This window comes from Lagenorhynchus albirostris, chromosome 6, assembly GCF_949774975.1.
Source record: "Lagenorhynchus albirostris chromosome 6, mLagAlb1.1, whole genome shotgun sequence".
NCBI lineage: Eukaryota > Metazoa > Chordata > Mammalia > Artiodactyla > Delphinidae > Lagenorhynchus > Lagenorhynchus albirostris.
This window is the reverse complement of record NC_083100.1, coordinates 22,497,822-22,512,905: the sequence shown is the minus strand read 5'-3', so window position 1 is coordinate 22,512,905 and position 15,084 is coordinate 22,497,822. Positions and strand designations below refer to the sequence as shown.

At 37.7% G+C, this 15,084-nt stretch overlaps 1 protein-coding gene across 1 annotated transcript in view; it reads right to left on the bottom strand.

The window, feature by feature from the left end:
• BARD1 (BRCA1 associated RING domain 1) overlaps window positions 1-15,084 on the bottom strand; it is a 76,641-nt gene that overhangs the window by 14,001 nt on the left and 47,556 nt on the right. Inside the window, exons 7-9 of the mRNA XM_060151303.1 lie at window positions 12,384-12,492; window positions 6,047-6,179; window positions 5,377-5,469 (exon numbers count right to left, since the gene is read on the bottom strand). Of these exons, the coding sequence (XP_060007286.1) occupies window positions 5,377-5,469; window positions 6,047-6,179; window positions 12,384-12,492 (335 nt within the window). The remainder of the gene's footprint in view (window positions 1-5,376; window positions 5,470-6,046; window positions 6,180-12,383; window positions 12,493-15,084) is intronic.

Here is a 15,084-nt window from a genome sequence, read left to right as displayed (position 1 = left end):
AAAGAAATCATAAAAATCAGATCAGAAATAAATGAAAAAGAAATGAAGGAAATTATAGCAAAGATCAATAAAACTAAAAGCTGGTTCTTTGAAAGGATAAACAAAATTGATAAACCATTAGCCAGACTCATCAAGAAAAAAAGGGAGAAGACTCAAATCAATAGAATTAGAAATGAAAAAGGAGAAGTAACAACTGACACTGCAGAAATACAAAAGATCATGAGAGATTACTACAAGCAACTCTATGCCAATAAAATGGACAACCTGGAAGAAATGGACAAATTCTTAGAAATGCACAACCTGCCAAGACTGAATCAGGAAGAAATAGAAAATATGAGTAGACCAATCACAAGCACTGAAATTGAAACTGTGATTAAAAATCTTCCAACAGACAAAAGCCCAGGACCAGATGGCTTCACAGGCGAATTCTATCAAACATTTAGAGAAGAGCTAACACCTATCCTTCTCAAACTCTTCCAAAATATAGCAGAGGGAGGAACACTCCCAAACTCATTCCACGAGGCCACCATCACCCTGATATCAAAACCAGACAAGGATGTCACAAAGAAAGAAAACTACAGGCCAATATCACTGATGAACATTGATGCAAAAATCCTCAACAAAATACTAGCAAACAGAATCCAACAGCACATTAAACAGATCATACACCATGATCAAGTGGGGTTTATTTCAGGAATGCAAGGATTCTTCAGTATACGCTAATCAATCAACGTGATACACCATATTAACAAAGTGAAGGAGAAAAACCATATGATCATCTCAATAGATGCAGAGAAAACTTTCGACAAAATTCTACACCCATTTATGATAAAAATCCTGCAGAAAGTAGGCATAGAGGAAACTTTCCTCAACATAATAAAGGCCATATATGACAAACCCACAGCCAACATTGTCCTCAATGGTGAAAAACTGAAAGCATTTCCACTAAGATCAGGAACAAAACAAGGTTGCCCACTCTCACCACTCTTATTCAACACAGTTTTGGAAGTTTTAGCCACAGCAATCAGAGAAGAAAAGGAAATAAAAGGAATCCAAATCAGAAAAGAAGTAAAGCTGTCACTATTTGCAGATGACATGATACTATACATAGAGAATCCTAAAGATGCTACGAGAAAACTACTAGAGCTAATCAATGAATTTGGTAAAGTAGCAGGATACAAAATTAATGCACAGAAATCTCTGGCATTCCTATACACTAATGATGAAAAATCTGAAAGTGAAATCAAGAAAACACTTGCATTTACCATTGCAACAAAAAGAATAAAATATCTAGGAATAAACCTACCTAAGGAGACAAAAGACCTGTATGCAGAAAATTATAAGACACTGATGAAAGAAATTAAAGATGATACAAATAGATGGAGAGATATACCATGTTCTTGGATTGGAAGAATCAACATTGTGAAAATGACTCTACTACCCAAAGCAATCTACAGATTCAATGCAATCCCTATCCAACTACCACTGGCATTTTTCACAGAAGTAGAACAAAAAAGTTCACAATTTGTATGGAAACACAAAAGACCCTGAATAGCCAAAGCAATCTTGAAAATGAAAAACGGAGCTGGAGGAATCAGGCTCCCTGACTTCAGACTATACCACAAAGCTACAGTAATCAAGACAGTATGGTACTGGCACAAAAACAGAAAGATAGATCAATGGAACCGGATAGAAAGCCCAGAGATAAACCCACGCACATATGGTCACCTTATCTTTGATAAAGGTGGTAGGAATATACAGTGGAGAAAGGACAGCCTCTTCAATAAGTGGTGCTGGGAAAACTGGACAGGCACATGTAAAAGTATGAGATTAGATCACTCCCTAACACCATACACAAAAATAAGCTCAAAATGGATTAAAGACCTAAATGTAAGACCAGACACTATAAAACTCTTAGAGGAATATATAGGCAGGACACTCTATGACATAAATCACAGCAAGGTCCTTTTTGACCCACCTCCTAGAGAAACGGAAATAAAAACAAAAATAAACAAATGGGACCTAATGAAACTTCAAAGCTTTTTCACAGCAAAGGAAACCATAAACAAGACCAAAAGACAACCCTCAGAATGGGAGAAAATATTTGCAAATGAAGCAACTGACAGTGGATCAATCTCCAAAATTTATAAGCAGCTCATGCAGCTTAATAACAAAATAACAAACAATCCAATCCAAAAATGGGCAGAAGACCTAAACAGACATTTCTCCAAAGAAGATATACAGACTGCCAACAAACACATGAAAGAATGCTCAACATCACTAATCATTAGAGAAATGCAAATCAAAACTACAGTGAGATATCATCTCACACCAGTCAGAATGGCCATCAACAAAAAATCTAGAAACAATAAATGCTGGAGAGGGTGTGGAGAAAAGGGAACCCTCTTGCACTGTTGGTGGAATGTAAATTGATACAGCCACTGTGGAGAATAGTATGGAGGTTCCTTAAAAAACTACAAATAGAGCTACCATATCACCCAGCAATCCCACTACTGGGCATATACCCTGAGAAAACCATAATTCAAAAAGAGTCATGTACGAAAATGTTCATTGCAGCTCTATTTACAGTAGCCCGGAGATGGAAACAAGTGTCCATCATCGGATGAATGGATAAAGAAGATGTGGCACATATATACAATGGAATATTACTCAGCCATAAAAAGAAACGAAATTGTGCTATTTGTAATGAGGTGGATAGACCTAGAGTCTGTCATACCGAGTGAAGTAAGTGAGAAAGAGAGAGAGACAAATACCGTATGCTAACACATATATATGGAATTTAAGGGAAAAAAATGTCATGAAGAACCTAGGGGTAAAACAGGAATAAAGACACAGACCTACTAGAGAATGGACTTGAGGATATGGGGAGGGGGAAGGGTAAGCTGTGACAAAGCGAAAGAGAGGCATGGATATATATACACTACCAAAGGTAAGGTAGATAGCTAGTGGGAAGCAGCCGCATAGCACAGGGAGATCAGATTGGTGCTTTGTGACCGCCTGGAGGGGTGGGATAGGGAGGGTGGGAGGGAGGGAGACGCAAGAGGGAAGAGGAATGGGAAGATATGTATATATATATAACTGATTCATTTTGTTGTAAAGCAGAAACTAACACACCATTGTAAAGCAATTATACTCCAATAAAGATGTTTAAAAAATAAAGAAAGAAAGAAAGAACAACACAGAAACCATAGAAAAATGTATTAGGATAGAAAGTATTTGAGGGTTCTTGCTTTCTTTTTATAAACCCAGCGGCTATTTAAAGTAATTGTCTCAAACTCTAAACCTATTTCTCAAACCTATTTGAACTTTGTATTAGACAATATGGGGATATGAACTTCAGTAAGAGATTCCATCCATCTTTTATCCTAAAAGAACAATTGATATTAGAGTATATTATTCACTACTGTGAAAATCACCAAGCAGCACGCTATTAGGTCAGCTTGAATCCATCAGTGATTCTATAAAAATGACATGACCAAGCCACTAAAGTGACAAAACTTCCCTTTCTTAAAGAAGGCAGATATTTGGAAATGAATCATGTAGTCTGTATACATAGATGCAAGTTTGGCAAATTCACAAGAACTAGACTTACTGGGTAAGTGGTAAATGTCTTAATATTCAAAATTTCACATGGCTTCTTTATTACTGAGACATTATTATTACGAAAATCCATTCCTTCCTGTAACCACAGGCAAGGTTTCTGGCACAAGTTCAGTACAAAAACATCTATAATCATGGATCCATTTTAAGTCATTTTTTAAAATACTGAGGCCCAATAAGACTTGCCCCTTGATTAGAAAGGGAAATGAAAGTTCAAAAATAAGAGACATAAAGAGAAACTTTTTTTTCTATGTAAATGGCCAGTCAGTCCAATTGTTTATCATACTTGTTTAACTGGTTGACTGTCAGAGTCTAGTAACAGATGTTGTCGAGAACAGATAGAGTAGCATTACTAGTCACAGCCGACTCAGACCAAATCAGTGGAGACTACCATCACAAGAAAAGTGGTAGCTGTGTTTTATAAAGACGTGAATATCAGTTGCTAAAAGGAAACTTTTTTACAAACCAAGTTAATTTCAAACAACAGATTAAATTAATAATATAAAGATTTTGATTAAATCAAGCATCTCTGCCATAAAACCTTCAAAACACAAAGCTATAAAACAAAAGATTTTTCAAAACTAATCCATCATTTGCTTCTTAAAAGGAAAGGTTCATTAAAAATACTCACTATTCTTTTTTAAATTTTTAATTTGAAATAATTATAGATTCACAGGTGGTTGCAAAGAAACATACAGGGAGGTTCCATGCACCCTGTCTCCAATGTTAACATCTTACACAACAATAGCACAATTATCAAAAACAAGAATTTGACACTGATACAATCCAAAGAACTTATTCAGATTTCATCAATTATACATGCTCTCTTTTGTGTGTATGTGTGCACACATGCGCACGTACACCTGACATTTAATCACATGTGTAGACTGTGTAACATAACTACCACTAGGATCAAGATACTCAACTGCATCATAACAAGATTCCCTGTGTACCCCCTTTATAGCCACTATTCTTTTATAAACAATTAGTTAGCAAAAAAGATCATTTCACTGTCCTATATTAGCCGTCATATCACAAGTAGATACTTTAGTGACTGAGGCGTAGAAAATAACCTTGCATGAGCTTTCTTTTTATTTTGTTAAGTCCTAGGTGAATCCAAGGTTAAGAAAAACAAACAAGTGAGAGCTGGGAAGGTGAGAGGCAGCTCCAAAGGTAGTGGTGTTTGACTACGTAACTAGAAAGGGGTAATGGGGACACATTTTCATCAGAGGTTTAGAGACTACCTAGTGTATTCGCCCCAAACGAGGTAGTACAGCGCAGTCTAAATTGCCAAACAGCTTCCTAAAATATACCATATTAGCTAAGAGAGCAAAAGAGAGAGTTATCCAGTTAAGTTTTTAGGAATCAAAAAGGGAAAGCAACAAACTACTTTCATTTCATAGTTGTATATTTAAAACATGCATTTATTAAATTAAATATATCACGTAATAGTAATACAGATTGTTTAAGCTCACAGGTCTATTACATAATCCATTTACTCTTAATTAAAATAGTTGGTACTGTAGAATAAAAGATTTTGAAACATACTTGTGGATATTTACTAAGAACATCTAAATGATACCATTAATATGAGACGCTTTTTCAAAATGCAGTGACTAACCAGAGGTAAAAACAAATTAGCATAAGGTCCTTAAATAATTATTGGCAGTAGTGTATTATAAAAATGAAATTAGTCAATTTCATTTTATTTCATTACTTAATTCCTTTTGTAATTCTCCCAAATCCAATACTTACATTCAAATTTTAGGATCCAGCAACCACTGAGAATCCCAAGCATACATTTCAGGGTGCTTTGAACTGTATCACCAGGAACAATGACATGAGTTACTGGAAAACAAAAAAAGCAATAAGAGAAACAGAAATATAAACCGAAATAGTTTTTTAACCAGTCTGCTTTTTATACCCAGTTAGTCTACATTTTATAAACTTATACCTGAATTTTCTTGAAAGGCAACAATTTTTATACTTAGGTATAAGACTTCTTTTATTTAGTTTCATTCTCTATTCTGGCTACCAACATGAAAAACCAGATCATAAAGCATATATCTTAAAGCCACAGTAGCCAACACAAATTTTTCTTTTCTATTTCAAATTATAACTAAGGAAGTAAAGCATTACACTGCATTACAATTTATTTGTCATTAGCAAACTCATAAAGTTGCTCTGATGTATTGTTCTGTCTTAAAATAGGTGCAAAGCTTTAAACTTTATATTTCCTAACTAAATTGAGACTTGTAAGTAAGTAGTTTATAACTGTAAAACCATTTTAGAATTGTTACCAGATTCAAAGTATATAGTCAGATCCCAATGGTTAAAACATATAAATTATCAAAGGGAACTCTACAATGGAATTACCCATTTAAAAATTTCTTCAACCAAAGATAAATAAATAAATAATCCTCACCTGTACTGTCAAACTCAGCACATTTTTTAGCCTTAAGAATTGCTGCAAGCTCACTGAGCATTTGCTGTTGTTCTGAAGAAAGTCCACTGCCTATAAGTACAAGAGGCCCATCCCTGCGCTGACCAGTGTTTACCTGTCAACGGAAGAGGAGATGCCAGTGTTAAAAACATTTAAAGATTAGAGAAAAATTAAACTGACTTTCAATTGATACAAGCTTGGATTTTATTCCTTAGTTTATCTAGTAATTTCTCAAAATTTCCATTGAACCTTAATGCTCAATGCATTTGAATAACTGTTTTTCTATTTCTTTACCCCCTTCTCCCAATAAAACACTACTTGGGCTAGCTGTCTATACCCAGAATGTCTTGTTTCCTTGATTATACTTTTTTTTAATAAATTTATTTTATTTTTTATTTATTTGTTTTTGGCTGCATTGGGTCTTCGTTGATGTGCGGGGGCTTTCTCTAGTTGCAGCGAGCGGGGGGCTACTCTTTACTGCAGTACGCATGCTTGTCATTGCGGTGGCTTCTCTTGTTGCGGAGCACGGGCTCTAGGCGCACGGGTTTCAGTAGTTGCGGTGCGCGGGCTCAGTAGTTGCGGCTCATGGGCTCTAGAATGCAGGCTCAGTAGCTGTGGCGCACGAGCTCAGCTGCTCTGCACGGCATGTGGGATCTTCCCGGACCAGGGATCGAACCTGTGTCCTCTGCACTGGCAGGCAGATTCTTAACCACTGTGCCACTAGGAAGTCCCTCCTTGATGCTAAATTGGGTCTCTCTAGGGTTTTACAACTTCATTCTGTCACCAGTAAGCACTCCCCCCTTTTTTTAAAGTAACCCAAAATACCCACTTAAAATGATCAATTCTCTATCTCCCCCTCACTAACTTATTCCAATAGAGTTAAACTCAACTTGGTCTTTTTAATTTAAACTGAGATTACATAAAAAATTAAAGAAAACTAAGACTTCTAGAACAGCACTGATCTCAAAGACAGAAAACAAAATTTTAACACTAAAACAGTTACCTCTCGAAACCAAGAAAGTGAAAACAGACAAAGGAATACCAAAGTTACATCAGACCCACCAACAGTAGTAAGTCAATGCAGCTTATGAAAAGGGAAGTGATCTAACAAAGACTAATATTTTCATTTTAATAGAGAGACTTAGAACTTACAGAAGACAAAAAAGACAAGAATAAAAAGCAGGCACCAATGGATACCGTTAAAGATTAGACATGAAAGATTCAAAGAAGCAACGGGACAGTGTTTTCAATAGCAGCCAACAGAAATTTAATAAATGAAATTGGAGTGAGAGTTAGCCAAAAGCTACCTGATAGAAAAGCAATGACCCAGCAGATAAGAAAGAAAACGTAAATCAGGACTACTGTATTACAAGATAAAAAGCCAAACATAATACTTTAATTTTCAAACACCATACAAAGGGTCCTCCTAAATGTATGAGTGTACATGTATTCTGGACATCTGGGCTCTCAAAAGTTCCACAGAACATGAGTGAAACACTGCAGGTATAATTACCAGTATAGTTCAGCAAGTAGATTGGAGAAAACTGATATTTAAATATTCATTTCACATATCTGAGTAGTGATAACAATTTATCTAGTCTGATGCTGTACAATATTACACATAAATTGTTGGCTACAACTGTAAACAGACTGATCTCAATAATTTATTCACTCAAAATACATTAAATAAGATTCTACTATGTATTTAAGTGTGTATTGTAGACATTTTTAAAAAGATTTCTATAAAAAGTTTTTTTAATGGCAATATTCAACACTTAAAAGTTTGGCTTACTGAATTACTTCTTTCTCTAAGGTTCAAGTTGCAAAGGTTTTCCTGGATATGCTGTGCACACACCACACACATACTGACATCACATTTCTGTCCACTTATCTTTCCTATTCACTAAATTATAAGATGAGGTAACCATGCCTAACCTAAACACTGTAAACACTCCGTAAGATGAAAATAGTTCAGTCTACTTTATCAATCATTCAATTGCTATACAATGATAATATTAAAAAACAGCATTTCAAATATTCTTGTCAGTTATACAAATAAGTGCCATAAAATAGCTCTGAACGGAACACATTACTTTTCAATTTATATAACTCCACTTCAGCTAAAGTAGTTCTCTGCACGAAATAACAAATGAAAGGATATCAATTCTAAATATAGCATATGATACTATTTCCACCAACCTCAGGAAAGCACCAAAGTGGGTCAAGCATTTTCCTATCCAGTTTCTAAATTAGAATAAAAAATAGAAACTGGCACTAATTTTTCATAGTTAAGGAAAGCTCTTTAAAAAATGAATAAAATTGGGCTTCCCTGGTGGCGCAGTGGTTGAGAGTCCGCCTGCCGATACAGGGGACACGGGTTCGTGCTCCTGTCCGGGAAGATCCCACATGCCGCAGAGCGGCTGGGCCCGTGAGCCATGGCCGCTGAGCCTGTGCGTCCGGAGCCTGTGCTCCGCAGCGGGAGAGGCCACAACAGTGAGAGGCCCATGTACCGCATATAAAAAAAAAAAAGAATAAAATAAAGCAAACAGCTATCAAAGCCACATGTCTGATATGGGGTGGGAGGTGGGAGTGGGGAAGGCATCTGATTTGAGAGTAAGCAGAGGTCTCAGAACCAGGAGGTTCAAAAGATGTTCAGAAAACATACAAAAGTTTCAATACTCTACTTTTAGAGAGATTAGATATTATGTACACTGGCATTAAATACACTTTTATTTAAGGAATAATTAGATATGAAACTTTTTCTTAGAAAAATTAGTTATTCTGAATTTATCCAAATTAATGAGTTTATCAATAATAGCACCTGAAAAACTATACAAGGAGTCTAAGGGAGTGAGGAAGCATATGCCATGTGTACATCTGGCTCCCTACATTTGTTCCTGGTGGAGAAAACAGCTCATGCTAAGGACCTGAAATGGGACCATGTTTCGGGGGGATTCAAGAAACAGCAAGGCAGCCTATGCGGCTGAAAAAGATGAGTGAAAGGGAGTCTGATAGTGGCTGGGGAAGCAGATCCCAGAGCTTGATTTTAATGAGTACACGTAAAGAGACAACCCTTTCAGGGGCTTCCCGGGTGGCGCAGTGGTTGAGAGTCTGCCTGCTGATGCAGGGGACACGGGTTCATGCCCCGGTCTGGGAGGATCCCACATGCCGCGGAGCGGCTGGGCCCGTGAGCCATGGCCGCTGAGCCTGCGCGTCCGGAGCCAGTGCCCCGCAACGGGAGAGGCCACAGCAGTGAGAGGCCCGCGTACGGCAAAAACAAAACAAAAAAACAACCCTTTCAACTTAAGGACTTTTTACCATTCACTGTCGTTTCCTTAGCCAACGATCTACCATTAAGACAGTAAATAACATATTCACAGGCTATGTCCATGTGACATGAAGAAAGTATAGGTTTCTTACATTTAATAAAAACAGGATCATAATTGGATAGTTGAATTAAAAGGAAGATTGCCACTCTCAGATTCCGATAATATCATAAAGATATCTTTATTTTTGACATATCTAAAATAATCCTTTCCCAGCTTTTACATAAAAGAAACTGGCAAATGACAACTTATTTATGTTCTGCCAGCAGAGTTCAAGTCCAAAAGAATAAAGTGCCAATTTATAGTTAAGTATGATGGGACTGAATGAATACTGACCTAAGATTTAAGAAATTTAAGTTCTAACTAATCCATTAAAAAAGTTTTTGGGGGGGCTTCCCTGGTGGCACAGTGGTTGAGAGTCCGCCTGCCGATGCAGCGGACATGGGTTCGTGCCCTGGTCCGGGAAGATCCCACGTGCCGCGGAGCGGCTGGGCCCGTGAGCCATGGCCGCTGAGCCTGCGCGTCCGGAGCCTGTGTTCCACAACGGGAGAGGCCACAACAGTGAGAGGCCCGCGTACCGCAAAAAAAAAAAAAAAAGGTTTTTTTTCCTATGGCTGGTTAACCCTGGGCAAATCACACTACATCTCAGTTTTCTCATTTATAAAATGAGGAAATTAAACTGCTAATTTCTAGGTCTTCCAATTCTATAGATGGGGCACACTTAAAAGGCTTAAGTCTAGAGCAGGACATTAAGAGTTTTCAAAGTATAAGGGTAACCAGCCTGTGACAGCACCTATGACCACCTCAAATTATAAACACTTTCGGTGACCTCCTTATCTTAAACAATGGGGTCAATCACTATTCCACTGCCCTCACTACACAAGAAGTCTTCTCTGAACAGTTCTAGATCTCAGCTCATCCTTTTCTCTCATTTTCCCCCATCTGAGCAGTTGCTAAGATACAGTGCGTCCACCATCCCTGTCTCTCTAAAAGCCCTCATCTCCTCTCCACACACCTCTTCCTTCCCCCACCACTTGTAGTTCCATTCCTCACCATTTCACACCTGGATCCCACACTTCAATAGCCTCCTAATCAGTCTTCAGTCCCGGCCTGCCCCCAACTACCCCCTGCAGAGTCCCATTCCACTTAGAGACACGCTGAAGGCGCCCCACTAACTGGGGAATAAAGTCTAAACTCCTCCACAGGGAACTCAAGGTCTTTCACAATCTCTTTACCTCCAACTGCTCTTTAACACACCTCATGCTCCTCTAACACTGCACTCTAGTTTCTCAAATTTCTAAGGTCCTTCGTGTCTCTGTTTCTCTGACCAGCTGTCCCTTAGATTTGGCCTGCCATCCCTGCTTCGTACACCTGATTGCAGCAAGCAATCAAAAGCCATTCCTCACTCCCTCCACACTAAGAGAATCCTAATTTTGTTCAGACACCCACTCTTCAAGGACTGACCCTATCTTCAACCGTGATGTATGCCAAAAACAATTGTGTGACCAGTCCTGACCAGTAAGACATAAAGGGCAAGTCCACTGGAAGGCTTCTGGGAAAGGTTTTGGTCCTAACGCTGGACACTGTCACATCTGGAATTGTGGCAATTATCCTGCAGCCACTAGGAGGGAGATTAGTGAGGACAAAGCCACCGAGCGGAGGATGGCGAAGTAGAACAACAGAAATAATTTGGGTCTTTGGTGCAGCCACGTAATTGCTAAACTAACCAAATTAAGAGCTATCCTATATTGGGATTATCGTTATATAAGATAATACGCTGTCTTTAAGCATTTGCGTGAACGTTTTCGTTATGTGCAGCCACTAGCACTCTATTAGATACCCTGCTAAAAGTTGTACCTTTAAAGGCTTACTTAAACACCTTGTCACCTTCTCTTCTGATCCCTCCTAAAGTCAGCTTCTTCCTTCATGATTCTACTGTACATTTTCTATGGCATGTATTACAAATTCACTGCAGTGTGTAATAATTTTTTTTACATCCATATTCCCCACTAAACTAGAGGTTCCTAAGGAACAGGCATTCTTTCCACAAGGCAGTAAATGGCACCACCATCTTCTCCACTATTAATTCTACTCCTTCTCCACATTTTGTATGTAATCCATCCAAAAGTTCTGGTGGCATTAACTCAAAAATACATACTACTCTCATTACTTCTCATAATCTCCACTGCTGTTACCTTAATCCAGGATGGTATCTTTCTCCTGTCACAAAGAAACAGTCCTAAGTGATCTCCCTGCTTCCACTCTTGCTGCCACACCATGTTTCTTGATTAGAAAGCAGCTAGAGTGAACTTTCTAAAGCATAAATCAAACCATACCATTCCTTGCTTTAAATCCTATCAATGGTTTCCCATTACTCTTAGACATGCCCTATTCACTAGCAATAATGACCCTCTCTCTAATCTTCAAATACACCAGAGTCATCCACTGAAGGGCCTACATACTTGCTGTTCCCTCTGTTTGGACACTTGTCCTCCAGATATTCACCTGGATGCCCGCTCATCGTCATTCAGGTTTCAGACCAAGTATCGGTTCTTTAAAGGCCCTCCTCGATGACCCAGCTAAAACAGTGCCTTTTTTGGAGCCCCCATTCTCCACTCTGTTACACTCTATAAGATCTGCTTCAAAGCACTCATTTATAAGTTTCCGAAATTATTTTATTAGTTTACATATTTACAGTCTTTTTCTTTCCTAGCTCTCACTAGAATGTAAGCTTCTTGAGAATAAGAGTTCTATCAGTCATATTTATTGCTGTATGAGTGCTGCCTAAAATATAGAGGGGGCAGGTTAATAAATATTTGTTGATTTATTCTGATTATGTCTTTGAACTTGAATTCACAATAGCTACTACACAGAAAGTGCTCAATAATTGGTGAATGAAAGCAGTTCACTAACTGGAAATTTTGTCATTATGTTCGTTTTATAACTGATTTCAATAAAATACATAAATTTCCCAAAGCTAAAACCATACTCACTACTGAACAATGGCTAGTTGATGATGATTCATTCTTCTCTGGTAGCAGCAACAGCGATTTCATATTTTCACTGTCTGTATAATCCACAGGCCGCAGACCAAATATGTTACTGGTAAAATAAGTGCAGATGGGTTTAAGTAAATGAAATGTGTGATTTGATTCTTAACTAAATGAATACACTAGTGGAACAACTTTTTCAACTTCCTTAATAATATACAATTTTTACTAAAATAAATGACTCAAGAATTCACATAAGGCATAAGGATCAAGTACCACAAGCTGCTGAATAGAAAAATGATATAAAATTTCAATTTGACACCAGACCATTATAGGGAGTATTTCTAACTGAATTTATTGTTACTTACACATGAAGTTTTTCACAACTCTGTATTCTTGTGTATTCATATTCATATTTTAAAATATAGCTTCATAATCATTAATCACTATGGGGTGAGATGCTTTCAAATGCAAGTAAAAATCATTTACTGTAGCTATTATAGGCTCCATAGTCTATATAAACAAATACAGAAATTAGATAAATTCACAAGATAGGAATTTAGATCCACTAGAAGGAAAACTATGCCACAAGACAAACAATTTAATAAAGTAGTAAACAGGGCACTTTTTAAATTAATTTTACTATGTATGTACACTATAATCTACAATAATCACAGCCATCACAGAGCAAACTGACGTGCTGCAGAGAACATGCTGACGCAGAATTCCCAGCATGCACTAATTCACGAGTCACAGAATATTATACTGGAAGAGACCTCAGAAACATGGTACAATGGTTATTTCATAGATTAGAAAACAGAGAGAAAGGTTCCAATGACTTGACAAGGTCACATTTTCCTTCCATTCATTCCAACAATATTCCATATTGCCCATGACTAGTCTTCCAATCATAAATAAATTGTTAAAACTACAGCACCATGTCTATTATTCCACTTCTTTACATATGGTTTCAAAATGATTTTAATTTATTATACCATGGCAGAAAAATTTTCTAAAATGAACATTTCTTTTAAAATTTTGTTTTTTTAAGATTACATGGTATCTATATAATGGTCATTTATGTTCATGTACAAAAATGCAGTGTGGGGGCTTCCCTGGTGGCACAGTGGTTGAGAGTCCGCCTGCCGATGCAGGGGACACAGGTTCGTGCCCCGGTCTGGGAAGATCCCACATGCCGCGGAGCGGCTGGGCCCGTGAGCCATGGCCGCTGAGCCTGCGCGTCCGGAGCCTGTGCTCCCGTAAGAACCAATGAGATATAAGGTCTGCACAGAGCTCAGTGGGGCAAAAGCAGAGGAAAGAAAATAGGAAGAACTTAAAAGCCTGGTGAAGCTGCTTAGATGTGAAAGGAGAAAGAATAAAAGGAGGTACAGAAGTAGAATGGGTCTCCCAGCAGAGAGTAGCGAAGGCCGTGTGCGAAGGCGTTGAAGTGAGCTAGTGTGGCAAATGAGAAACACCAAAAAACTTAAAAACAAAGAGAAGAGCAAGAAAGACAGAAGAGAAGAAGGAGGAGAAAGACAGAGAGAGAAGAGAGAGAAGGCACAGAAGAATGGGGTGTTCTGGAAATGTAAGCTGTGACCAGAAACAAAAAGGATGGTACTGAAGAGGTAGACTGTCTCCTTAGGGCACAAGAAACCCTGAACAGCTCCCTAGACGGTTGTAAGCAGAAGGGATATCATCAATAGAGCAGGGTAGCTAAGAGCTAGAGTTACACAATCAGACGGCCTGAATTTAGATTCCAGCTCTGCCACTCAATAGTTGTATGACTTTAGAGGTATTTAACCTCCTATGCCTCTGTTTCCTCATCCGTAAAATGAGAATACAACCTACTTCGTCGGATTAATATATGTAAGGACCAAGTGAATTAATGTATATGTAAGGACCAAATGAATTAATGTATCAAAAGCACTTAAAACAGTGCCTGGCAGATAGTAAGTGCTCAATAATTGCTTGCTATTAATATTAACAGATTGGCATTTGGGGGAAGACAGATACAAAATGAAGATATAGGAACATAAGTTACATCTCCAGTGTTGACCTCTTCTCTTTATTTTCTCCAATTTTATGACATACTTCATGTATGCTTTGTAATGAGAATTTAGATATACACTAAAGGGAAGGACAGAAACCTGGTTTCTTAGCAACATTAAAATAGGAGTAGATTTATGTTTTCCTATATGGTACAACATAAAAGATAAAAAGTATGAATGTACAATGTAAAGTAAAAAAGTATAAACTAGATGACTCTGAAAAGTCCTTTCCTCACTAGGATTCTTTTTAATCACTAAGGCTAATAAAAAGGAACTTTAACACTTCAGCTTTTTTTCAGGAGTTTAACATTTTGGCTTTACCCCAAAGGTAGAGTTCAGAATATAGTATAGCACTTCAATGTCCTCCTCCCCTCAAGAATGATAGAATAGACACCCACCTACAACTGTGCCCAAGATGAGTTTTACCACCAGTAGAAGGGGAGAAGGAGAGATGGGCAAATTTAAACTTGCACTTGCACATATAGATCATTCAATCCCAAACACACATGCAAAAAGGCTTTTTTACTAATGCTAAACCTATCATGCATGACAGAATACCAAGATGGTCCATGATGAAATCCTTTATAAACAACTATGAAATTGCAAACATAGATTTTAAGTTTTCAAGTCACTTGAATTGCGGTGAAGCAAGAAAA